General features: G+C 39.0%; 1 protein-coding gene across 2 annotated transcripts in view; it reads left to right on the forward strand.

The window, feature by feature from the left end:
• The first annotated feature begins 206 nt into the window (after positions 1 to 206).
• Sparcl1 (SPARC like 1) overlaps positions 207 to 25,237 on the forward strand; it is a 34,818-nt gene continuing 9,787 nt past the window's right edge. The window contains exons 1-8 of one of the 2 annotated variants that reach the window (XM_008851739.3): positions 208 to 551; positions 4,656 to 4,722; positions 16,524 to 16,588; positions 19,462 to 19,611; positions 19,989 to 20,954; positions 22,686 to 22,758; positions 23,393 to 23,511; positions 24,681 to 24,801. In XM_008851739.3, coding sequence (XP_008849961.1) covers positions 4,719 to 4,722; positions 16,524 to 16,588; positions 19,462 to 19,611; positions 19,989 to 20,954; positions 22,686 to 22,758; positions 23,393 to 23,511; positions 24,681 to 24,801 — 1,498 coding nt within the window. In that variant the 5' untranslated portion in view covers positions 208 to 551; positions 4,656 to 4,718. Of the gene's footprint in view, positions 552 to 4,655; positions 4,723 to 16,523; positions 16,589 to 19,461; positions 19,612 to 19,988; positions 20,955 to 22,685; positions 22,759 to 23,392; positions 23,512 to 24,680; positions 24,802 to 25,237 lie in introns of both variants that reach the window. The other variant, XM_008851740.3, reaches the window with a different exon arrangement.

Below are 25,237 nucleotides of genomic sequence, written 5' to 3' on the forward strand. Positions count from 1 at the left end.
CCCCAATCACCCTAAGGGAAAAACAGAAATAACTAGTATTAGTTACTTTTCAAAGTCTTTAAATAAAAATCTCCCCAAAGGGATCAGCATTGTTGGGGGGGGGGTGCATGAAGAGCCAAGTGCTTACATTCTGGCCAAGTTAAGAGCCTGTGAGAACAAGAGCTTAGGGGAGGGCTGTTCACTGCATGCACGCAGCAGAATTAGCTCTCTCCCTTTGGGTCTGCACTGCCTGCAAAGCTCAGCGGCAGCGAGGGAGAGAGATCCAGGAATCTGCAACAAAAACGGTGACAGCCTGAAACACCCTGTGGTGCCAGCCTCCAAATTCTCATCTGTCACTTCAGACCCTGACTGGCTGACAGAGCAGCAGAATTTCAACTCCAATAAATTTGAATGTGCTTCAAGGCAAAGAAGCCAAGCTAAAGAGGAAGGGGATTGAAAGAGTTTCTCTTGGGTGTTTGTCAAACTTCTGTTTCCTGGCTGTGTGCAAAGAAGGGATTCAACTTTAGCTTCAGTCTTCTACCAAGGCCCTGGATCCAGCCACTTCTCAGAAGGTAAATGTTAATAAATTTGCTATGTTGTTCAAGCGCATGTGTTTAAACTGATTTCCATGATCTGATAAAGCTGTGTAATATTTTTTGCTTAAAGAATACAAAGCTATTTATATATTTTAAAGTTCCACTTTATATAATTTAAAGAAAAAAAATTCAGTGGGGAATTTTATTTGTAGTTGTGTTTCTTTTTCTCCTCCAAGATTAAATAGCACATACTAATAAATGATAATTTTAGTAAGAACCAAGAACAGAAGTCTAGAATTGTTTGAGCAGCATTCTGATCTCAGTAAAGTCTGAATCTTAAAATGTGTTTTATATCAATATTTCACCAAATATGTGAAATAAAGCAAACGTAAAGTTTCAAAATCAAATGATTTGTGCATATTCATGTTTAAATTATCTAAAGTTATCCAAGCACTATCACATACCTAACAGCAATGTAGGATTGAAACACTTTATTTTTCTCAGCGTTAGGAAGATCTCTCTAATATTATATTCTTGTTTGGTTATTTCTGAATTATCCATTCCCAAGTCCTTCCTCTAGCAGTATAAGTCCTTTCTTGTCACCTACTATCATGTGTTAAAATGCATCCAAGGGGACCTCAATTTATCTAATTCCTGATAATGTCTTTTTTAGAAAAGCAAAAAGAAAGAAGAACTAAAAGGCTTTCATAAGAGCTTCTGAAGCTTTCATAAGGTGCCATCCCATTTGGCTCTCTTTTCTCAAACACAGCATTATTTAAGTCCTGCTTTCTCATTACTTCAGGTATTAAAGGTCACCTACAGGAGACAGCTACCGCGCACTCAGCTGCAGACCAATACATTTGAAACAGTACACTAAGAGCCACTGCCGCAGGAACGGCTCATTGCACTGCCTTTCTTCTGCAAAGAGGTTAAACATGTCACCTTGGCATTATATCCGTCTTCTCTGGCGCAGGCCTCAGCACACTGAATGGAAACGTGTCCACCGTCCAATTCAGAAAAATCTTTTTTTTTTAAATTCTCCACTTTCTCTTGATATCAGTTTTTCAGTTGACAGTTTACTCAGTTAAATCTTGCTGGTTATGAGTGGTATTTTTTAAGACACCATTCTTAGAAAAGATTTAAATTCTGGATCATCTAATGAGACCTAGCAAAGCAAAGCAGTCTATTTCTTCACCTGTCATCTAACTAATTTATGTGACTCTCCACATCTGGGATAAGAATATGTATACTATTTGAACCACCCCTCCCTTTTTTTTTTTCAGAGAATTTTGCACAGTCATTGAACAGTTAGAATGCTGGGAATTCTTTTCCTTGTCCTTTAGGATTTAATCCCCATAGCCTATTATGGCACAGTTTCATGTGTTAGCTGAGTAAAAATAATAAACGATGATGACAGAAGTGAAGTGCACAGTGACACATGTGGACAACTCCCAAACTTGATGCAGTTCGTTTCCCCGTGACTGTTCCTCTTACTCGGCTGACTGGTAGCAGCAGTACATGAACACTGTTAAATTGGTTACATTTAGCTCAATGTCCAAAGCACGTTGGCAACATTTTTCCATCAAGGACATAGACAATTTGTTAAATGGTTTAAGATGTGTTTTACTCTCTTATTACTCTGGAACAATCTTCAGTGAGGGAAAAGTGACGCCCCCATAAATCCAGGAGAACTTTCCAGAGACTGCTTCTTACAGGCCTCACAGGCTGTCTTCTGCTAAAGGATGCACTTGAGATGTATTAGCACCTAGAGACAGTCTTGCTTTTGCCATGGACATCACAGTATGGACAGAACTCTGGAAAAGGCTAATTGCTTCAAAGATAGCCAATCCAATTAACAAGAGAAAAACCATGGGGTTCTGGTTTATATATGATCACATAACCATGTAACTCTGGTTTACCTAAGATTACATAGGTGTGGTTTACATCCAGACTTTCACACTAAGTAGTTGTGGGACTGAGGAAAAACAACTTCACCTTTTTGTGCCTTAGTGCCCTCATTTGTGGGACAATGATAAAACAATAGATGCTGCAGAAATTTGATGTGAGAACAAAGGAGGAAACGTATCTATGCCTAGTATATATTACATAATCATAACAAATATGAGAGTATTGGTCTAGCTATAGGTCACAACTCAAACTCTGGAAAGGGAACAGACTCTGGGTTTCCCCCTTGGACTTATGCATTCTGTCTATAACAGTTCCTCGGTATCAGAAAGGAGTCTCTGAGTCCACACAGCGGAGTGTACAGAGTATGGGCTGCAGAGTATGAGACACCTGGAATGCAATCCTGACTCTGCCTCACAAGCTATGTGAGCTTGACCAGTCATTTCTTACCACCAGGGTTCAGTTAACCATCTAATAAGCAAAGAATACCCATAAATGGGGTCCTTGCAAGGATCAAATGAAATACTCATTAAATACAAGTATGGTACCTGACAGAATACTAGACCATAAGAAATTTTACTGATTGCCATAAGAAACCTCATGTTATCAGGTATATGTTATGCACTTGGACTGATGTTTATAATAGTAAAACCGAATATCAAGAAGGAAAGAGTCTTTGAGTTTTCTTTGTTTTTTTTTTTTCTTAGTTAAAAGAAATGTAAAAGAAACCATTTTCAACATGAGATATTTGTTACTGACAGTCTCTATTCCTTCATCAATTAGAAGCTTTTTTATGGCCAAGTCAAATGAAAGAGGTTTTCAGCTGCAGCCTTTCCCCAGGCGGAGAGGAGCCACACCACTCCCGGTCAATCCTGCTTTACTGGCCTACTTGGACAAGAGGGAAAGGCCCCCAACATTTTTCCTTTCAGGTCTTTTCTGAAGGCAAGAATAGGGGTTTTGACTTGCTCTAGGGGTATTTTTTCCTCTCTCTGTTGACATTCAAACAAAAGGGCTTTTTGGTTGTTGTTGTTGTGTTTTTTGTAAACCTCTCCCCTATGTCCCTAGCATTGAGACGTCAGCTGCTTTTTCTGGCTTCATGAAGCAGGAGCAGCCTGTTGTCATAGTGATGAAAGGGTATAGAGCGATTCCCAAGTCATGACCGGCTCTGTGAAATAGCTCTTGTTGGCCTCAAAATCCTTCTTTGGAAATGAAGTCTCCAGACCTGTCTCATTTCTTTCCTATTATGCAACTGACTTATGTACACCAGTTGCAGTAGCTAAATGTTTCCTTTAAAGATTCAGTGAATAGGAGGTATTAAGAAAATGAACAAGAAAAACAACTCAAACAGTAGCCAGTTTCCTTTGGGGTACAAGAAGAAAACAACCTAGAAAGGAAAGGAGGAAAAACAGAAACCACCTCTCCTGATAATGCATACTGCATTTACTTATTATTTATTATAGCATATAACCCATGTTACAGGCTAGTTGCTAACTCAAAAGCCTGTTTCCCCTATATTTAAAAGAGAATAAAAGCCAATTTATAGTATCGTTATAAGATAATTGAGATAATGGATGAGTGCATCATAAGGAAGAGTTGTTATCCTTTTCATGAGACAGTCTAATACTGATAGAAATGGTCTTTTTGAACTTGGAACCTCCCAAAGAGTAAATTGTGATAGCAGCTTCAGAAAAATCATCACCTAAATGTGGACCACTAAGTTTGTAAAGAGAAAAGAAAAGAAATAATTATTGGTTTGGGGGTTTGTTTTTGTTTTTTTAACAGTTTAAATAATGAAAAAGACTTTTCTCATCTTGATCATCACTAGAACAAAAGTTATTAAAACATCTTTCCTGAAAGCATTAGCTTTCATAATGCATTTCTCCAGTGTTTTCTGGGTCAGGCAATTATTTAAATAAGCGATATTTTTATCTGATGCCTCAAACAATGGATGTATGCAGTGTTCTATAGCCTATGAAATACCAGAGATGCAACAGGGATCTAAGCTGGACAGAGCTATGTTCTTTGGGGGCTGTGTGTCAGGAGATGGACATTAATCAAATCATCACATTAATGGAAATTATGTATGCCTAAACATAAGGTGACCTTGAGGACAAAGCCATCTTCATTTTTCTAATTAATTAGCAACTAGCCTTTAACATGGGTTAGATGTTATAGTAAATGCAGTATACATTATCAAGCAACGTTGAGTTCTATTTTTCATTCTTTCCTTTCTAGGTTGTTTTCCTCCTGCGCCCCACAGGAGACTGGCTACTGGTTTAGAATAACCTAAATGCACAAATGGGTAATGTATGATAATACTTAGGATGTCTAACCTACTGTTTCATGAACAAATTTTAAATCTCATTTCATTTAAATACTTTATAAAAGTGATTTCCCATTTTTACATTTTCTGAATGTTGTGGAAAGTCTTCATACATGGGAAGTCTGATGGATGATCTAATACTGAATATCACCAGTCCTTCTGTGGCTGGTGACAGACCTTTGAAAAATCTGCTGCTTCAGCAAATTTGATCCCAGGTACAAGTCCTCATTCTACGGTGATGCTTTCCACATTTTCCACCTTTTAATCATATTGCTTCTTCCAGTGCTCTTTAAATGGCCCATGTAAAACCACCTGAATCTGTAAGTGAGGTTTCTAGAGTTGTGTTATTTCAATCCTTGCAGCAATGAAGTCATGCCTTAAGAATAGTGACTGTGTATGCTTTATCTCTTTTCTCACCCATTTTGTCAAAGCTACCTTTGAAAACAATTATTGCTTGAGATCACTTCAGAATGTTTCCCTGATGGTATTTTGTCACTCAAATTGAAGTAACTGAGACTGTGTGAGAGACTGCACAAGCATAGACAATGAATCTTTCTTTTATACCGCATGAATTTTGAGGGTAAAAAAAAATCCATGCTATATTTCAGCACATACTGAAATGGTATTTTGTCACTCAAATTGAAGTAACTGAGACTGTGTACTTTAATGTGAGAGACTGCACAAGCATAGACAATGAATCTTTCTTTTATACCACATGAATTTTGAGGGTAAAAAAAAATCCATGCTATATTTCAGCACATACTGTATGTGTGTCATGAGACAACGTGTTTTTGCTAAGAGTATGCAAAGAGGTTGACCTCTACTCAAGGTCAAAAATTACTCCCCCTTACCTGAAGACTCTATAGAGGATAATTGTGTGTATAACAGGGTGGTTGGGAGGAGTAAGTGTGAACATCTTGTGCAAAGACCTTGGAGCAGAATATATCATGGAAAATGTGACAAACTGATGGACAACCAACTCAACTCCTCTGAGAAAGAGCAGGGAAATGGGAGATGTATATCTTAACCAACTCTCCACAGAGTCCTCTTCTTTTAGGACTACATGAATGGACTCTACTTGGTTTAAATTGCATGTGTATCTTAACATCTCTGTAGACTTCTGGTTAGAACCTTGTCTTCCCCAAGCTAAGACCCTCATGATGGTAGGTTCAATTAGGTAACTATGGTCTAGGAACTCTGTTTCACTGGGTCTGAGAATATCCTCCTCATTACCCATGTAGGCACACCTTGATGTCACGTGGTGACTCAGCAGAAAATTCAAACTAAAAGAGCTTTGTTTGCATCCTTCAGATGACTTTAATATCATGACATAGAGCTCTCCCCAGAGACTCATTAATACTTTAAGAGCCCTAAAGTATCAGTGTTAACTCTAGATCAGGTAACAGCATGCATTTCATGGCCAAAATATGAGTAAAGGATTTGTTCTCTGATAACAAAGCCTTTGACTCTCCTGTAAAGACAGGGAGAATGTTCTGTTTGAGTCTGATTATGAGGTACTTATAATAATTGTTTTGTTTACTATTTTTCCCAGAAAGGAAATTTTCCATAGCTATAATAACTACTAAAATTAGCAGCCTACAGGCTTCCTCTGATATAAACGAACTCAACAGAGGATACCTGGCCTTATTTGGAAGTAGGGTTGTATATATTCCAGGAAACAAAATGTTAGTAAGAAGATGAAAAAAAGAAAAGCAGGGAGACTAGTCAAGGCAAGTCTCTCCTTTTTATAGGATACCACATCCTTTAACTTTAGACAAAGATGAAAAAGAATTGTCATCTGTCTTCAAGATCAAAGCACCGAAGCAAGTCTTCTTTATCTGGAAGGGAAGGAGGACTCAGGAGTTTCACTGAGGCTGCCAGAAAAGGATCTAAAACTGGAAGCCTCAGCTGCCTGGGGAACTCAAGGCAAAACAAAGACAGTTCAGACTTAAGTCAAGTACTAGCACTAAAATTTCACTGAAGTATGATGTGATCAGTAGAAAAGAGGAATTTTTCAGAGGTATGGGCAACAATATTGGCACCCCAGTTCAGTGTTCACACAGCTTGTTAAATCTTAGGAGAACAGGGAAGAGAAATAGAAAGAGAAAAGAGGAGCAGTGAGGTGAGAGTGCCAGGTGGAGACATATGGTCATGCTAAGTAGGCTTAAGTGGCAAAGCCATGCAGAGCTTCAAATTTAATTAACTTAATTTGAACTTAAATGCATATTCTAAATTAATATATTAATTTAATTAGTGTTCTAAAAGCTATAGAAACTGGGAAGAAATCAAATACAAAAATCAACTCTGCTCTATCTTTACCTTAGGTATCTAGAAAAAACTCCAAAAATAGAAGCAATTGCATCAAGAAAGAACCCAAAATGAACTACAGTACCCACAGTGGCTGATTGTTTATTCAATCTAGATAGCTATGTGCTAATGCATGTCAAATTTTAGACACTTTATCCTCCAGGAGATAAAAATTTCTGAACAAAGAGAGGGAGGACGCAGAGGGTTCCATTCAGAGAAATTACCTGTTTTCCCTACCAAGTGCAATATCCCAGCACTATTTAACTATTACAGGTCCATCTTCCCATCTTGAATTTGCAGGGCCATGCCCTTGTGCTTATAGGCCAAAGTTGGAATTGCTCCTTCAGAGACCAGGAGCGGCTGACACATGTGTGGCCCATTCTGCTGTACCTTTCAAATCCATGTCTCCAGGTTTGTCTGGACCACATAATCCAATTGAAGGAAAGGACATTCAGGCTCCTTGTCTTGCTTTTCCAAGCACAGAGCTTGTGGAGCTGCTAAGAAATCTAATTACCTCCTTTCATGGTGAAAACCAATTACAACCTCTCCCATGGTGAGAGGCAATCCTTTTAACACAAAAAGAAGCTTAAGCAAAGGGCTTCAAGCAGGGAGTATTCTGTGTTCCCTCTGAGGCAGCTATGCAGAAAGACTGTAGTGACTTGGTGTCCCTTGCTTGGGAACAATCGTCATACAATTTTATCTACCATATGTAACCCATATTACTACCCCTTTCCCATAGAAAGGAAAAATTTTTTTATATGTGATGCCAGGAGTTAGAGAGTTTCTAAAGATCCCTTAGTTACAACAAACGCTAATTTTGAGCCAACATCTGCTTCCTTGACACCTTTGTTTTTTTATTCAATGAAGTGACTTTCCAGGGCTGGAGAGATGGTTCAGACTTTAAGAGCACTTGCTGTTCCTCCAGAAGACCCAAGTTCAGATCCCAGTACCATATCAGGTGGCTTATAACCACCTGTGATTTCAGGGGTTCCAATGCCCTTTTCTGGCCTCTGCTGGCACCTACACACACAGATACACACTGACATGAATAAAAATAATTTTTTTAAAAAATGTAGAAATGACTTTCTTTATTGAACTTGGAATGCCGGGTTAAACAAGACAACAAATAGAATATGTTCTTTAAGCCAAGATTACCCCATAGCCTTCCCACTGTGTGCCACGGTTACATCTAATGTGGTCACTTGTGGCAGTGAGAAGCAGCAGAGTCACTTGGAGGATGGTCTCCCCAAATTCCTAAAGCCTAACTGAAATAAATGGAGAACATCTATTAGTGGAATTACATATTTTATAAATATCTGGTGCAAGTGTATTGTGGTTAAAATAATGAAATTATACATTCCATTAAAAATCTCTGTCACTACAGTATAATCACTGATTATATATAATGTTCAGATTCATAACTTGTAAAGAAAAAAATTAGGCAAATTTTTGGAACAAATATCCGGTTCACTACTGGGTTTTAAATAAAGGCAAATAGAATGTGAAATGTCTAACAGAAGTGCCTTGCCTCCAGAGTTAGTTAATTCACTCTTCAGAGAACCTCATTATCTCTAGAACCAAAGCCATTTTTTCCATATTCAGCTTGAGCTGCCAAACTACTGATATGATGTAAGAGGAATTCATTGGGAGTAAACTGAGATTTAGGGGAAAAGTCAGAAGAATTCACTGTATTTATGTCAGTGAAAACCTGTGATTTGCTTCACAACACCATGTTGGCCAAATGCTTATGGTCTCTCGTACACTGGAGTCATTTGTAACTTGGAAGCAAGCCATTAGTTCTGTGCCTCCCATTAACCTTTCATTAGCCACCAAACGACTTTGAGCTAATGCTCTGTAAATCTATGGGACGTTCTGTTGGAATTCTGAGGAAACAAGACCCCAAGTATCTTCTTTTCCTCTTTTTCTGTTCTGACTCTGGCTCTAGCACATGGTAGTAGATCTGAAGACCTTACACTGGAGTGCAGCTCAGTCTCTCTTTGTAAAGACTTCCAATAACTTCCTAAAATATGCAAAAAGGACAACACTGAAAACTTGCTTTAATCCAGGAGAACTTTCGGTTTAGACCTTAGCATTCACTGCCAGCCATCTTGTATTCAATAGCCTTCTGGATGATAGATAGACATTGGGGGAGGGAGGCAGAGAACCACTATGAGCTCACTGATAAAAACAGCTGATTGATCTCGCCATGTGATCTGAAAATAATATAAAGTGAATAGTTTCAAAAACAAATGTTCTGTTATAACCTTAAAAAATATCCTGGGTAAAAACGTATTCAGCCACTACAACTTGAAAGCTAGATATTAATAGCTGGTTTTATACCCACAGGTGGCACATAGCCAACCCATGCTTATATTATCTTTGATTCTTTGTTGCTTCATTTTTATCAAATCCTTTGTATTTAAATAGTGATTATAGTAAGGTCTGATTTGGGGTCATGTTGGAGATGGCTGATTCACCTCACTGCTTCCTAACATCCGCATGGTAGGGTTAACAGCTCTAAAGATCCATAGTCTAGTTCTTGAATGTGGTGGGCACACTTGGTACTGTGAAGCCAAAAATAGTTATCATCCAAAAAATACCAGCAAAGATTCCCTGACACAGTATTACTCATCCAAAATGTCATTTTACTTGTATTCAGCTAACTAGACTACCCTTGACTAGATAAAGCTGGACGAGTCCTAGGACTAATCACCAAAAACAGTGTTGTCAGAATAATGTATAAAATGTTCAGAGTTAAGTGTTCTTTTGAATGAAAGGGGGAGGGGGATAAAAGTGGAAGAGAACAGAACTAAACAAATTGGGTGAACTAAAGTAGCATAAGGAAAGCCGAAAACAGAACCCCCTGGGAAGAGGAGGAAGCCTCCCTAGCAGGTAATATGAAGGAAGTCAAACCTATGGATCTTAAATTTTTGAATCCAGGGTTGTTATCAGTCAAGAAAACAGATAGGAAATCATGGTTCCAGGCAAGAAACTTACATCTGAGGACTTGAGGAGAATGTAATTAGGAGTTATTAACCAAGCTATGTATGCAGAAGCTATAAAGGAGGAATAGGTTAATGCGGACAGAGCTTGCAAATGAAAGAGGAAGGAAATTCTTCTGAATCCAAATAAGAAATGCTGTGTGAAAGAGTCGCCAAGAGGGGCAATGACCTCCAACAGCCATGGTCATCTGGCGGGAACTGAAAAATACAGGCTGCAGCCATATTTCCCTCTGCCCCTCTTTACTCCTCCTGTCAGGGCTCCCTTTTGGCTGAACCCAACAGAAACTGGTCAAGAAACTCAGCTGATCCCATTCACATGGGCCCCAGACAGCTAAGGATGGAGAGGAAGGGAGTGGATGTGGAGACACAAGTGAAAGGTATCCGGGTATCTGAGGGAAATCCCTTCCCAGGGTGGAAGAAGAAGAACGAACAGAAAAACACAGCCCAGCTGTGGACCAGCTATGTTTCTGACTTACTCAAATGAATCCTCCTAGGACTTTCTCTCAGAAGGCATAAGTTAACTACAGTTTTTTTACCTTTTCCAAAAAATTCCTCTAACTAACTCTAGCCATAAAACCCATTAGGATTTATTGCATCTGCTTCTTTCAGAGGGTCTAGGTAATGAGTAATGTTACACCACTGGGCAAGCATTTGCTTTCCCTATTAAAACTGTTAGCCCTGACCAAGGTACGCAAGAACCCGTGCTAAGTCCTGGAGGGACTTCTGCTTGGAGTGCTTTCATTCCTGGTTCACACAGAGCTAAAGGCTCCTCAAAGCACACCATTATTCCCCAAAGGGGCCAATACCATGAGAATCAGGCTACTTGGAACTGTGTTTAGGCATTATTTGCTGTTTTTCTTAATCCTGAAAGAGAATTCCCCCCAGTGAATAATTCTTGGTCCATTCAGAGAGTTGAAAGCTCTTGAAATTCCTCTCAACTAGCAGAACTGAACAACTGACTCATTAACAAAAGAGAGACAATTTCCACTGAAACCAAGAGCTTTATACTAGACTCATGGAGATTAACTAATAAGAGAAAATCGAGTAAAAGTAGCCAGAGGAGAAAGCCAAGAATCAGGCATGGGAGGGAGGGAGGGGGAGTTTCAGGGGGTAAAGAGGAGAGCTACAGGTAGAATAAGAACAGGATATGTGATCGCAGGATCTAGCCCTCAGAACAGGAACTGCCATGCTCTAACAACACAGAGCAATCATTTACATGGGGTTTTTTTTATATTTTTTAAATTTATTATTTTTATTTTATGTGTATGCATGTATTGCCTGCATGTACGGAAGTGCACCCATGTCCTGCAATGCCCACGGAGGACAGAAGAGGTTGTCAGATCCCCTAGAACTGGAGTTGTGGACAGTTGTTAGCTGCCATGTGGGTGCTGGGATCTGAACCTGGGTCTTCTGCAAGAACATTCAGTGTTCCTAACCACTGAGCCACCTCTCCACCCCCCATTTGCACATTTTAAGCCCTGAAGTACAAATACAAATACCATAGGCCTTGAGAGGAACCATCCAGAGGAGACATATGATTCATAAAGCTGGGAGTTTGTACAAGTGTGTATTAAAAACAGAGGAGTCAGAATCAGGTACAGAATTTCGTGTGGCTCCTGCACAAATGAGGACTCTGAAACTTGCACTTCTTAGCTTTCTGCTCTATTTATCCCAACCATACTAATTGTCAAGATCCTGAAGAATACACAGAAATTCTGGGGGGTGGGGGGAATAAATGTGAAAATGAGAAAACCCTGCATTTGCAGAGAAAGAGAAAGTAAAAGATGGCTACTGTACAAAAATTGAGAAAGAATAACTACGACCAAAATAATTTCCCCCGTTACCCAATGGGGTGGAGAGTGATGGAGATGGGGGCTTTGTGGAAGGAAATGCTTGAGGGAAAAGGTATAAAGAATTGCTCTGTGGGTTCGTATCTTACGGAATGCTGAACAAAGACATGGGGAGATTAGCAAGTGGTATAGTAAGAGGAGGATCTCTGAAAGGAATGATGAAGAGGTGTGGCACGGTGGTTGTTGCATAGTCCTGCCTTGAGAAGCCTGTGGGATCCTCCAAATATAATTAAAGTAATCCCTCAATAACACGACTTAGAAGAGGGGGGGTGTACTAATTTATTCTGAGCAAGAGAAATGGAGCTTTGAGGATGTCCTTGAAAAGTACCCTTTGGGGGTGTCCTTTGATTTCCATACTGGCAAAACTGCATATTGTCCAGGAAGTTTTCAGTGGGTGAATACTACTAAAGAATGGAGGTGAGGTCACATGTGGGAACACATGAGTAGTACATATGGGAAGTGCTTACCATGTTACCTTTCATATAACATTAGCTACTGTTAAAGTGAGTGATAAGAAGATACTTTCTCAGTAAAATAAGACACTGGTGAATACAAATGAGCCTACTAAGAGGGTTGTAAATAAGACTACTAAGAGGGTTGACTGCTCCTTTAGTCATCTATTGCTGGATACTCATTCACTGATCCAAAGCAATAGCCTTTATAGAATGTCTCAAGATTTTGTGGGTCGGGAATTTGGTGAGATCACTCAGGAGGACTCACCTGCAAAGGAGCTTCACTTACATGGCCTGTGCTCTATCAAGGACACATGGAAATCTGACGTCAGCAGGGACTGTTCAATGGTGTCTTTCTTCTGTGGCATGACAGTTTGTTACAGTGGCTCAGGGCTCCCAAAACAAATGTTCCAAGAGAGCAAGATTAAAAACTCCAAGGCTTCTGTGACCTGGACTCAGAAGTCTGGAATATTGCTTCTACCTCAACCACTTGGTCTAGTAAGTCACCAAAGACAGCCCAGTTTTGAGGAAAGGAAAATAAGACTGCATCAATGAGGGTAGTAGCAAAGAATTTACAGCATCTTTACTGCAATGTTTATACATAGGGAAATGTATGACGTTGTCTCAAGACACCATCAGTTAGAACAGAGTAGATATTTCTTGAGTTTTGGTTCTTAGGACATTTATTTCTGCTATACCAAATGTTCCATCAGGATATTAGTTTGAATGGCATGTTGGTTAACTAATAGAAGAACTCTAGACATTTGATATTGTAAATACTGGTCTTACCTAGAAAGGTCTTACCTATAGCCTGCAGCCTTGCTGGCATCCTTTTATGTATCAGCTGAAGCTTTCCTAGAAGCTCCTAACAGAAGGAAAAGACACTCTACCATCCCTCATCTTCAGCCTCTCTAGATTCATGAAAATAAACACTGGTATGAAGGAAAGAAAGATTTTGGGGACACTTAGTACCAAGATGATTTAAAATCTCTGTGAATTATTAATGAATGGTGTTATTGAGTTATTTTCTGCTGTGGAGTGTTTCAAGAATTGGCAGTTTCTCCCACTTCATTGAATTGCTAAATGTCTAGATGATCTCATTTGAGTCTCAAAACAGCCCCAGAAGATAAATCAGAAAGACTATTTCTTTCTCTGTTTTGTAGGTAGGAAACAAAGACTTGATCAAAATTTCTGAGCTACAGTGGTTAAGAACACTGAATGTTCTTGCAGAAGACCAGGGTTTGAATTCCAGCACCCACATGGCAGCTAACAACTGTCCATAATTCCAGTTCCAGGGTATCTGACAGCCTCTTCTGTACCCCACGGGCATTGCATGACACGAGTGCACTTCCCTACATGCAGGCAATACACACATACACATAAAAGTAATAATTTTTTTTTAATCTCTGAGCTAATGAAAGGCAGCTGAGGTCTGGAACTCAGACATTCCCATTCCACACCAAGTGTTCTCTCAGGTATACTGCTTTGAACAAGCTTGTTCATTGGAGAAAGAACTTTCATCTAAGTTCACATCAATGGCACATATTTAGTCTGTCATCAAATACAATTCCACATATTCAAAATTTTGTCTCTCTTCATCTAGAGTTTTATTTGTTCTTTCTGAACACTAACAATCTGCACTTTGTAGAGATAGCACACCATGTCTGAATGTCTCAAAATAAATGACTTTCTACTTATCCAAGAATAAACAGTATTCATCACACTGAGCAAGAACATTATGGTTTTCATTTTCAAAGTACTTTGCAGCATCGGCGAATTGAGCCTCCCTGAATCTTCAGTATTACAGTTGTTTTCAAAATATCTCATTTCCCGGGAACGTTCCCCACTCTGTCTTATTTATACAAATCAGCACATTCAAATAAAAGTCTGAAGACCATGAAATTGTTTTACTTAATGTGTGACAAGTACGGTTAGCTTTATGAGACAAAATGCCCAGTGAATTATATGAAGGACAAAGTAGAACACAACAGAAAACTCTACATCTTCTAAATTCTAGATGCTGTGTTGTCCCACAAGCTCTTGCCTTTAGACGTTTACTATAGGCATCTTCTTTATCATGGAAACTGGACGTGCGCTCCTGCTTGAATTGTTCTAAATGACATTGCCATATTCTGTCCAAATTCTATTTTAATTTTCCAAATGACAATAAGCAAAATATCCTAAAAAGCAGTTCCATCTTGTGAAACAGTAGTTCCACTTGGGTGAATAATAGTGACCCATGCAGTAAGTGATGGGCTGTCACAAAGTCTGGACTACTAGCCACCTAAATTTACATGCAAACTCTGTACTTGTTCAATGCCTTTAAATGTCTCCCTACAGCTATGGAAGGATTGCCCCAGTTCTCAGCTCCCAGATAGCTCTTTTAGGTTAAGCCAACATGAAAATATCTCTCACCTGAGACTAGAAAGACTTGAACTCAAGAATACCCTTATCTCCCAAGTACAGATTGCCTGCATGTGAAAGAAACCTAGGATATAAATTATCATATAGATTTTTTTGTTTATTATTTTTATTTTATGTATGTGAGTGTATTGTCTGCATGTGTATAAGTGCACCCATGTCATGCAGTGCCCACAGAAGTCAGAGGAAGGCATCAGATCCCCTGGAACTGGAGTTATAGATGGTTGTTAGCCACCATGTGGGTGCTGGGAATCAAACCTAGGGCCTCTGCAAAAGCAATCAGTGCTCTTAACCACTGAACCATCTCTCTAGCCCCTACATGTTTGTTTTCAATAAGCAAACCAAGTGTAAATACACTTTGAAACTAGGACTCATAGGCAGCTTAAAACCATCTCCAGGAAGAAAGGATGGAAGGAGAAAGGAGAAAAAGTGAGGCCAAATTTAAGACATGCTTATTATCATGCTATCAAACCATACAAAACAGAATAAGATTGCTATGCAGCAGGCACAACAGAGTCTAACAGCTACATTGTGTGTGATCCCTACGAGTCTACAGAGAGCTTCCCATGTCAGTGACTCCATGTGACACTGAAGGAATTATTCCCATTCAAGAGATGCAGTTTAGAGAATTTAAGTAACTTACTCTAGGTAGCATTTAGTGTTTGCCAAAATACTATGAATGCTTTGGAAGGTAAAGAAGGCATAATTACAGTCTTCTTAATGAAGTGATATTACTGGAGCCTCCATATATACTTAAACGTTTCTTCTTTTTATCTTAAAGAATAAAAAATCCTTTCTCTCCAAAGTTAAGCCTTCTCCTTATTTTTTAACATTAGACAAGCAAATATTTACCAGTGGTTTACTGAGATTATGCCATCACATGTAGTTTTCACATAATTTTACTTATTTATTTTTATTTTTATGCATATGAGTTTTTTGCCTGCTTCTAAGTGCACCTGTGTCATGCAAAGCTCGAATTGGATCTATGGATGGTTCTTAGCCACCATGTGGGTGCTAGGAACCCAACATGGGTCTTCTGCAAGGGCAGCCAGTGCTCTTAACCACTGAGCCATTTCTCCAGCCCCAGTTTTTGCATCATTTTAAATATTAAAATTTGAAATATAGAGAAAAGAAACTGCATTTTTCAACAATTCTTTACAATTAGCATCCACTGAGAACAAAATATCTTCCAACTATCATCAATAATAGAGACCTTGTATATTTATTCTAAATTTACTAAACTTACATTTATATTAAATTTATCTTATGTAGTTGCTCTAAATTCTGTATATAAAATACTACTGATACAATAGTCAGAATATATTTTTGAGAAAAGAGCAGCATTTGAGAGATCATGAAATTCACAGAATTATTTTTAACTTCATAACCCCAAAGCACCAGGTCTAGAGGATCATCCCTCCTCAGTGCTCATCAAGTGAGAAAACTGTACCTGAGACAGGGTGAGTGACTTGCTCAAGGTCTCTGAGACAGGGTTGGAGTCAGAAGGAGGTCTCTTGGCAGTATATGGTTTTTCTCATGGTAAAGGGAAAAAAATATCAAGGCTCCATCTTTCCAGGGACAAAATTAGGTAAGAATTGACACTTATCCACCTTTTCAGATATGTGAGACCACTAAAATAATAGCCACTTCTAAATAAAATAGACAATATCAAACTATGCTTCATAAGATAATGTACCCTTTCTTGAGGAAACTTTCACAATCACTGACGTTGTCTTCTTGACTCACAGGTCTAGAAAGCATGAAGACGCTGCTTTTGTTCCTATACATCTTGGGAACTACAGCTGCAATCCCGGTAAGTTTTCTGTCTTCTGCTCTTACACCTCTCCCTTGTGGCTTCGTTTAGAAACTCTCCATTTAAAAGAGAATGTTCATGGTCCTTGCATGGTGGAGCACTTGAGATGCTGAGGCAGGAGGATCCATCCCAAGTTCCACAACTAGTCAAGTGAGACCCAACCCCAAAGACACCCCCACCAAACTAAAGTTCTTTTATATAATTTTTTTATTATAATCACATTATTGTCCAAGAAGTGAATGCATAAGTAAAAAGAAAAAAATCAAGACAATATACTTTTAAAAATATTTTTTTCAGAACTAGTTGGCTCTATAAAATTATATATATACATATATATATGCAGAAAGTATGTTGACTATCAGCTTATTAACCATAGAGTATACCTCCAAACAAAATGGCCAAAAAGAAATACACTAACCTACGGATCCCATTACATTGCTGTGAAAAAAGTAAAGAATTTAACACAGAGTACATAGCTACATTCCTCCAGTATTTTCTTCAAGATTAAATGTGTGCTAGCTGAGAGATTCAGTGTGTAGGACTGTAAATGCTGTGGTGATCATTGGATGCCTTTACATCATCTGTGGGAGGCTGTCCAAGAAAATGTACTGAAAGTAGACAGGAGTAGAGCATTTTCTATTTTCTGGTCAGATACACTGGTCCCACCACCATAAATTTACTACACATATACAAAAAGCTGCTGCTTACAGGTCAAATAGCTGGAGCCCATGTCAGCAGCTTCAGTGCAACCTAAAAATTTTATTTTAAAATGGAGCCACAACCTTATGATTATTTCACAAGTCTCACAAATGACTCATGTCATCCTAATTAAACCAAGGGGTTTGTGTCAATTTTTCTTCTTCGTTCAGTGGAAGAATAAACCTCCTTTAGATAGACAAGAAATTTCTCTATTGTCCCTTCCTCTCTACTGTAAAATTCTGTCATTGCTTTTGCATGAATCCGAACTAGTTCTGGACATCTGTATCAGCAAAAACAAACTCCATGCCTCCCTGACCAAGCAGTTCCTGGAAAAGAGAATTTATGATGAACCCGAAGAATCGTGCTTATCTTGTGTGGAGCTAGTCCAGCTGACGATGTTATACATTGTGCTCTGAAATCAAAAGAGTAGGACAGACAGATTAACACAGAAAGGAGTTCCCACAGAACATTGTTTTCTCTGGAAAATATGTTTTGCCTTTGGAATGGTCATGGTTGCAGTTTTGTAAACAAGCGTCAAAAGTGTCTTTGAACCAAATGTTTGAGTGACACACCCACATGCAGACACATGCCAGATGTTTCCTTTCTAGGGCAATTTGTTATAGGCAGACCCAGCCAAATGCTGAGAAGCTAAATATCTTCTCACAGGATTGGCCAATTTAAAATCTCATAGCATTTTCCAAGCCTGTTTGAATTCTCTGTATAGATGGGTGATTTATTCTATATAGATGAGTGATTCCAAATTGATTTCCAAGGCAGCACAAGAAATAAATACAGATGTGGGCATAATGGTAAAGCAGAATTTTAACTACCACTACCAGATGTTTCTAAAGAAGATGAGCTGCCATATTTCTGTGCACTTCCTGGGGCGAGGGGTGCAGGGGAATAAAGTGGTACAGGGGAGAAAGGGAAGGAGATCATCCGCCCCTAACAAGCCGAACATGTCCCCTTCCATTACTTGCTATGATACCCTATGGAAGGGGCTTACCAAACAGGCTCCATGCTTTCTTTTTTTCCTTTTCCTTTACAGCCTCTTTCAAAACTTTATCAAACTAGTAATCCTCTTAGTTGAAAAAGAAGATGCAAAAGAGCAACTAAATCTAAAACATATCCTGTCCCACATGGCTTTCTTTGTAGACACCATCAGTACTACAGACCTGCTGGTGGAGTACAAAAGAGTTCCACATAGAGTCTGAGCTTTATACTTATACCTGGACATGTCTACTACATACCCACAGGATCTCCATCGATCATAAAGCATATAACAAATACCTTCTTCAGACATGAGACAGTTGATAGTTTATCATCATGAAATACTACTGTCAGAAAGAGTAATTTTAGCTTAAGAACACCTTAAAATTTACAAAATAGTTTATGCACATTAACACCGTCTCCACGTTTCTGCTCACTTTACACAAAGGCGGCAGGATTAAACTTAACAACCTGTCAAGCCACAATAGAAAGTAAGCAGTAGTCAAGGTCTGAAGGGAGCTTGCCCTCCAAGGTCAGTTATTCAGCTTTCGAACTATCATACCTCCCAGCCCAGCTGTTCACCAGCATCAGTCTTGCAAGAATCACGCTTCACACCTGATTTGCCTACCAGTCTTCATGCCTGTCTTACACAATCTTTGACTTAGTTTTAAATTAAACTGCTTTTTATTTAAAGATTTCCTGATGCATATTAAGGACAATGGTGTCAAGAAACTAAATGAGTATTTAATACAAGTTTTATAACCTTTTCTGTTCATTATCGGTGAGAACTTAAGTGCAGCTTGTGTTGTACAATACTATATGCCATGAATCATTTTGTTTTACTTCAACCTTGGGCTAAATAACAATTTTCAAAATTATGAACTATGGATACTTTGTAGAAGTTTGAAAATTCCAAAATGCACAGATAACCATTATTGAAATCTTTCCTGTGCTCTTTTCACCCAGTCTTTGTATAAAAGCTTTTCATAAATGTGACTCTAATTCTGCTTTCACTTATCATCATATTGCAGGCATTTGCTTGTATCCTAGAAAATTGTAGAGACCCATCTTTCATTGTTGTTATGAGTAAAGCATCCTGATACTGCTAATAATGATAACAAGTATAGCTAGTATTTTTAAATTGGCATCTATATATTAATAACACAAAGTCTCGACTTTTTCAGACAAAGACAGTATTTCTATCTGACAATTACAATCCAACTGCTGAAACACTGGTGACACCTGATGACACCGCAGTCCCTGTCATAAGGGTTGAAACTGCAGAAAATGAAACGGAAGCTGCAGGAGCCACAGAAAACCACCCGAACGATAAGGTAAAAGTAGCATCATTATACTAACATCGTCTTTTTATTGCTCCAAAGAACTCAGTATCAAAGCATGCTCAATGGTTTACTGTATTCATTTCTCAGTTCAATTTTTTAAAGCATAAAATCGCATGAGCCATCTGTAAACACTGGATATTATGATGAATAATGTCGATACTCCCTGAGTTAAGGTGCTGCATTAATGATTTCACTTCACAAAATTCAAAATCGGGTTAAACCTGTGAGTTTAGAATGTGAAGAACGTCACAAGTACATTTACATGATAATGTTTGAGGAAAAAGAAGGAAGGTTCTTATTTGCTTAGTAGTGATTAATAAAGAATTGCCATATCATTTGTTTCAAGAATAAACTTTTGTTCTTTTAAGGCTGATAAACCTTCAGTACTAAAGTTGGAAGAGGAAACTCATGAACAGTCATCAGAACAGGACAACACGTATAGCCATGAGCTGGGACTGAAGGATCAGGAGGACATCGATGGTGATTTAAGTGTGAATTTGGAGTATGCACCAACTGAAGGTACATTGGATCTAAAGGAAGACGCAAGTGAGCCGCAACAGAAGAACCTCCCAGAGAACACAGATTTCTCCACTGCTGCTGTTAGCTCCTTTGTGGGTCCTAACCAAAATGAAAACATCACAAAGGAAGAGGAAAGCCAAGAACAACCTGTAAATGACTCACATCAGCTGAACACGAACAGTACACACAGCCAACACCTAATGGATGAAGAAAGCCAAGAGCAGGATCCAGGTATTGCTAACGGAGAAGAAGAGGAAAAAGGGCCAGGAGAAGCTGCCATTCCCAGTGATAACCAAGACAAGGAAGAACTCCCCAAGGAGCATTCTAACAGCAAGCAGGAGGAAGACGGTGACCAATCTGATGCTATCTTGGAAGAGTCCAATCAGCCAACTCAAATAAGCAAGATGCAAAAGATTGGCTCTGAGCAAGAAAACCAAGAGGAAGAGGATGACTCCAATGCAGAAGTGAAAGAGGACAGTGCATCAAGCAGCAAGAAACACATTCAACATACTGAACAGCAGAGCCAAGAAGGGAAAACTGGCCTTGAAGTTACTGGTGACCAGAAGGACATGGACGAAAAGGGCGTTTTGGTAGAACCTACTGATGATGGTACCATCACGCCCAGAAATCATGGGGCTGATGAAGGGGGTAATGATGGCTCCAAGCACAGTTCAAGTGATGACTACTTCATGCCAAGCCAGGAATTCCTGGATGCTGAAAGAATGCATTCTCTTTCCTATTACCTCAAATATGGTGAGGAAGCAACAGATGAGGTTGAGAATGGTGATACGAGTGAAACTGGAGACCACCAAGGGGTGAGGTCACTAACAATGAAGTCAGTTAACAAATAGTCACAACTCTTCACTGTGCTCTCATGGTACATTACTAAAGGGCCAGGCTGAGCATCCTTTATCTGGGGTGATTAAGACCAGAAGTGTTGCAGATCTCATTTTTTCAATTTTGGAACATGTGCATATGTAACGAGATGTCTTGAAACTAGAGCCCATGTTTATGCATGAAATTCATTTGTTCCATATCCATTCTCTATACATAATGTAAGGATAATTTTATGCAATATTTTAATGTGTCTGTGTTTTACTGTGGCCCACTATATGAGGTCAGGTGTCAAATCCTCTATTTATGGTGCCATGTCAATGCCCCAGAAGTTTTCGGATTTTGGAACACTCAAGTTTCAAGCACTCAGATTATGGAGGCTTAACATGCACAATTATTTATTTTTCTGTCCATCTCTATCATTAGATTGAGAACACACACTTTATTTAGATTCCCCTAGAAGCAGACCTTGGATTTGAGTGACAGTTATTTGAGAAGTACAGGAAATGGTAGAGAAATACAGAAATTATATAGGGAAGGAAGAAAAGCTCATAAAAAGGAACTTCACTAAAAGCACCTAAAAATATTCCTGAAGATTATCCCTTTTGGAGTAAGGGAGCTGGGGCAGTTAGTTTGACTGAGACTTGTTAAAGAAATATTTACCCACCCCCCCAACATATCCAGTCTGTCCTTTGAACAGACCAAGTAGATTTCTATGGCTTAGTGGGTTCAGAAATACAGATAGTTAAGTTGGAAATCCCTATAGATAGCTGGAAAATTCTGACAGACCCAAAGAGTGGGAGACATTCACAGCTGTGACTCTACTGTCTTGAAAGCAGATGTCACGTTGAGTCCCCACTGAATCATCAATGTCTATCAAAATGCCTCTAACCTAATCAGAGAGCCAGCAATGTTTGTTGGATTAGCTATAAAAATAAAAGTACCGTTATATTAAGTAATACATACCAAAATGTAAATCTGAAAATTACAGTAGAGAGCAAGAGGAAGCTATTTTTAATTTAGCTGCTTAATCACCTGAGGCTTTCATGCAAAACCTCAACAGTCTCCCATGAGGTAGAATTGGCACAGTTTTGGTGAGCAAATAGTCTCAAATACTGAGAACTCTCCTGTCATTCTAAGGTACAAACTTTCTTATACCTTAAAACCTGCTAAGAGGGACTGGAGAAACAGCTCTGAGATTAAGAGCACTGGCTGCTCTCCAGAAGAGCAAGGTTCAGTTCCTAGCATCCATGTGGCAGCTAACAACGATCTGTAACTCCAATTCCGGGGGATTTGATGTCCTCTTCTGGCCTCTGTGTGAACTGCATGTACATGATGCACTTACAAACATGTAGACAAAACACTCATATACATAATAAATAAATAAATAAAGTAAGTAAGTAAATTGTTTAAACTTGCTAAGAAAATTTTATCCACATTTTCATAGAGATAAATAGTGTGATCCTGTCTTAACTACAGAATCTCAAGGTGATACTACACAGATTGTGTTTTCCCAGATCCTGACTCATATAGAGTGATTCTTGATCTCCAGGGGTTACTATTTCCCTCCCACAGTTGCAGCTAGCTTTCCTAGTTCAGCCTAACATTAATTTAAGCATGGAAATCTCTGTGTAGATACTTACAGTCAAATAGAAACCAAATAACTGCTCTCTTCTTACTAGACCTGAAATTCTGCTCTTGTTATTTTAAAGGCCAAGAAAGCTGAGAGCTCATCAAATGAAGATGGAACTTTACATGAAGGCAATGGGAAGCAGCATAGTATGGGTGAGTATGTGCTATACAAACTGTGACTGTATCAGGAAGAGATGGAATTTGCCTTTCTTTAGGACACAGAAATCCCCCCTCCAGACCCCTCAAGGAAATGTTCCCATAAAGTGTTGGTATTTCTTGTGCATATTTGATAAACTGTGAATCAATGTGTTTACAAACTGAAAGCTCTGTTGAGATTTTAGTACAAAGCTAGAATTATTTTTCCCTATATCCTTTTGCTTCTGAGGAGAATTAATTCTACTATTTATTCTCAAGTCTCTCCTATCCTCGTCACAATCCTTTTTAATTTCCACAAAATTAAATTCTCTTGGCTTGTTTAACCTCTGACCACTTTGCACATCATTTTATGTACTTCACACTCTGTCTCAGGAAAATCAAGAAGAGCTGTTTGTTCCTTTACATCTCGATCCAGTCAGTTGCAAGAATATACCTAAAATCCTATGCAAAAGACGAATAGCAGAGATTCCATCTGGAAATCAGCACATCAATTAAAGTGATTTTTTTAAAGCATCCTGCTTTCAAATGTTCTGAATTTTCTGTCATTAATGAAAATGAAGCTGTCTGGATGATTATATTTACATATACAATTTCTCTTTGCCTATGTTCCCTTTCCAAACCTTCCTGTTAGATTCTTGTGTGAACTTCCAGTGTAAAAGGGGGCACACTTGCAAGGCAGATCAACAGGGGAAACCCCACTGTGTTTGCCAAGATCCAGAGACTTGTCCTCCAGCAAAAATCCTTGACCAAGTAAGTATTCAGCAGAATAGTCCTTAAAAATCTCATGTCTTAAGTGGAAATAGTTTTCAATGGAGTCTAATTTTTTTAAGTAGATGAACAGGTTATCTAATATTTGAAGTAAAACTGAGCAGGAACGCATATCAGACAAAGTATTTCAACTGTGCTATGAAAAGTTCATAGTTGAGCTCAGGGGATGGCTCAATTTGCCATGCAAGTGTAAGAACTGGAGCTCAGATCTCCAGCACCCATGCAGATGCTGGGTGGGAGGGGTAGCCTACCCATAATTCCAGCTACTTGGAAGGCAGAGATTAGTGTTTCCCGGAGCGTGCTAACTAGATTAGCCCTGGTGAACCCTGGGTTCAACTGAGAGGCACCGCCTCAAGGAATAAGATGGAGAGTGATCAAAGATTCCCAACATCAGTCTCAGGCACACATCCACACATGCACCACACATAGGAAAACACACACACATCTGACACACAACACATGAACAAACTAAAATTTAAATGCCGGGCGTGGTGGCGCACACCTTTAATCCCAGCTCTTGGGAGGCAGAGGCAGGCAGATCTCTGTGAGTTCAAGGCCAGCCTGGTCTACATAGTGAGTTCCAGGACAGCTGGGGCTACAGGGAGACCCTGTCTCAAAAAGACCCCCCCCCAAAAAAATAAAACTTTTTAAAAAGGTAATAGTAGGGAGGGGCTGAAGAGATGGCTCAGTGATTAAAAGCACCGGCTGCTCTTACAGAAGATTTTGGTTTGGTTCCCAGCACCCCACATGGCAACTAACAACCATCTGTAACTCAGTTCCAGGGGATCTAAAGCCCTCTTCTGGCTTCTGCAGGCGTTGCATGCATGGGCCCACTTACACACAAGCAGGCAAAACATTCATGCACATCAAATACAAATTTTTAAAAATTAAAGATAATTGTGGTATTCGGGTTGTAGAACTCCCTTTAAAACTCATTCTATCCTTGGAACATCTGCAAATTTCCTTCTACTGAGCTTATCTGGAACAAAATTGTCATCATTGATTTAGTTTAGTTGATTTTTCTGGTGCCAAATCAGAGAATGACTATTTTAATAGTCTCTACCCAAGTACACCTTTGCCAGACATTCTCTGAGCTCTCAGAAATAGTGTTCTCCAATGAGCATCAACTTCTCTTTCTTTCTCTTTCCTAGGTTTGTGGCACTGACAATCAGACCTATGCAAGCTCCTGTCATCTGTTTGCTACCAAATGCAAACTAGAAGGGACCAAAAAGGGACACCAACTGCAGCTGGATTACTTTGGAGCTTGCAAATGTAAGCCACTAACACTAGTGGAAAATATTATTTCTTGGAGAATTTGGGGTCATTTGTGCCTCTCTGAATTCTATATATGCAAGCAGAAAAGTTTATATAGTTATAAAATAGTCTGAAAGTAAAATCAACTCAGGAAACAAATGGAATTCCCAAGCCTTAATCACAGGAGATTCCAATTCAGCAGGACTTGGTTGGAACCACTGCTTTGTTTTTCCATTTTTAAAAATAACCTAGACAATTCTAATGTGCCTCCTCTGCAAGCTCAGAGACACTGCGACAATGTTCTATACTTAATATAGATATAAAAATTGGAATTTTCTGACTTCTTTACCCTCCTTACAATTTAAGTTAAGCTTTTGCCAAGAAGCTTTATGACACTCCATTCTTCCAGAAGTTTTTGAAGTCATCTTCCTTCCCCAGGATGCTCTCAGTTGTG

The sequence above is a fragment of the Nannospalax galili genome, unplaced genomic scaffold (genome assembly GCF_000622305.1).
Source record: "Nannospalax galili isolate Female #2095 unplaced genomic scaffold, S.galili_v1.0 scaffold405, whole genome shotgun sequence".
In the NCBI taxonomy this organism is placed as follows: domain Eukaryota; kingdom Metazoa; phylum Chordata; class Mammalia; order Rodentia; family Spalacidae; genus Nannospalax; species Nannospalax galili.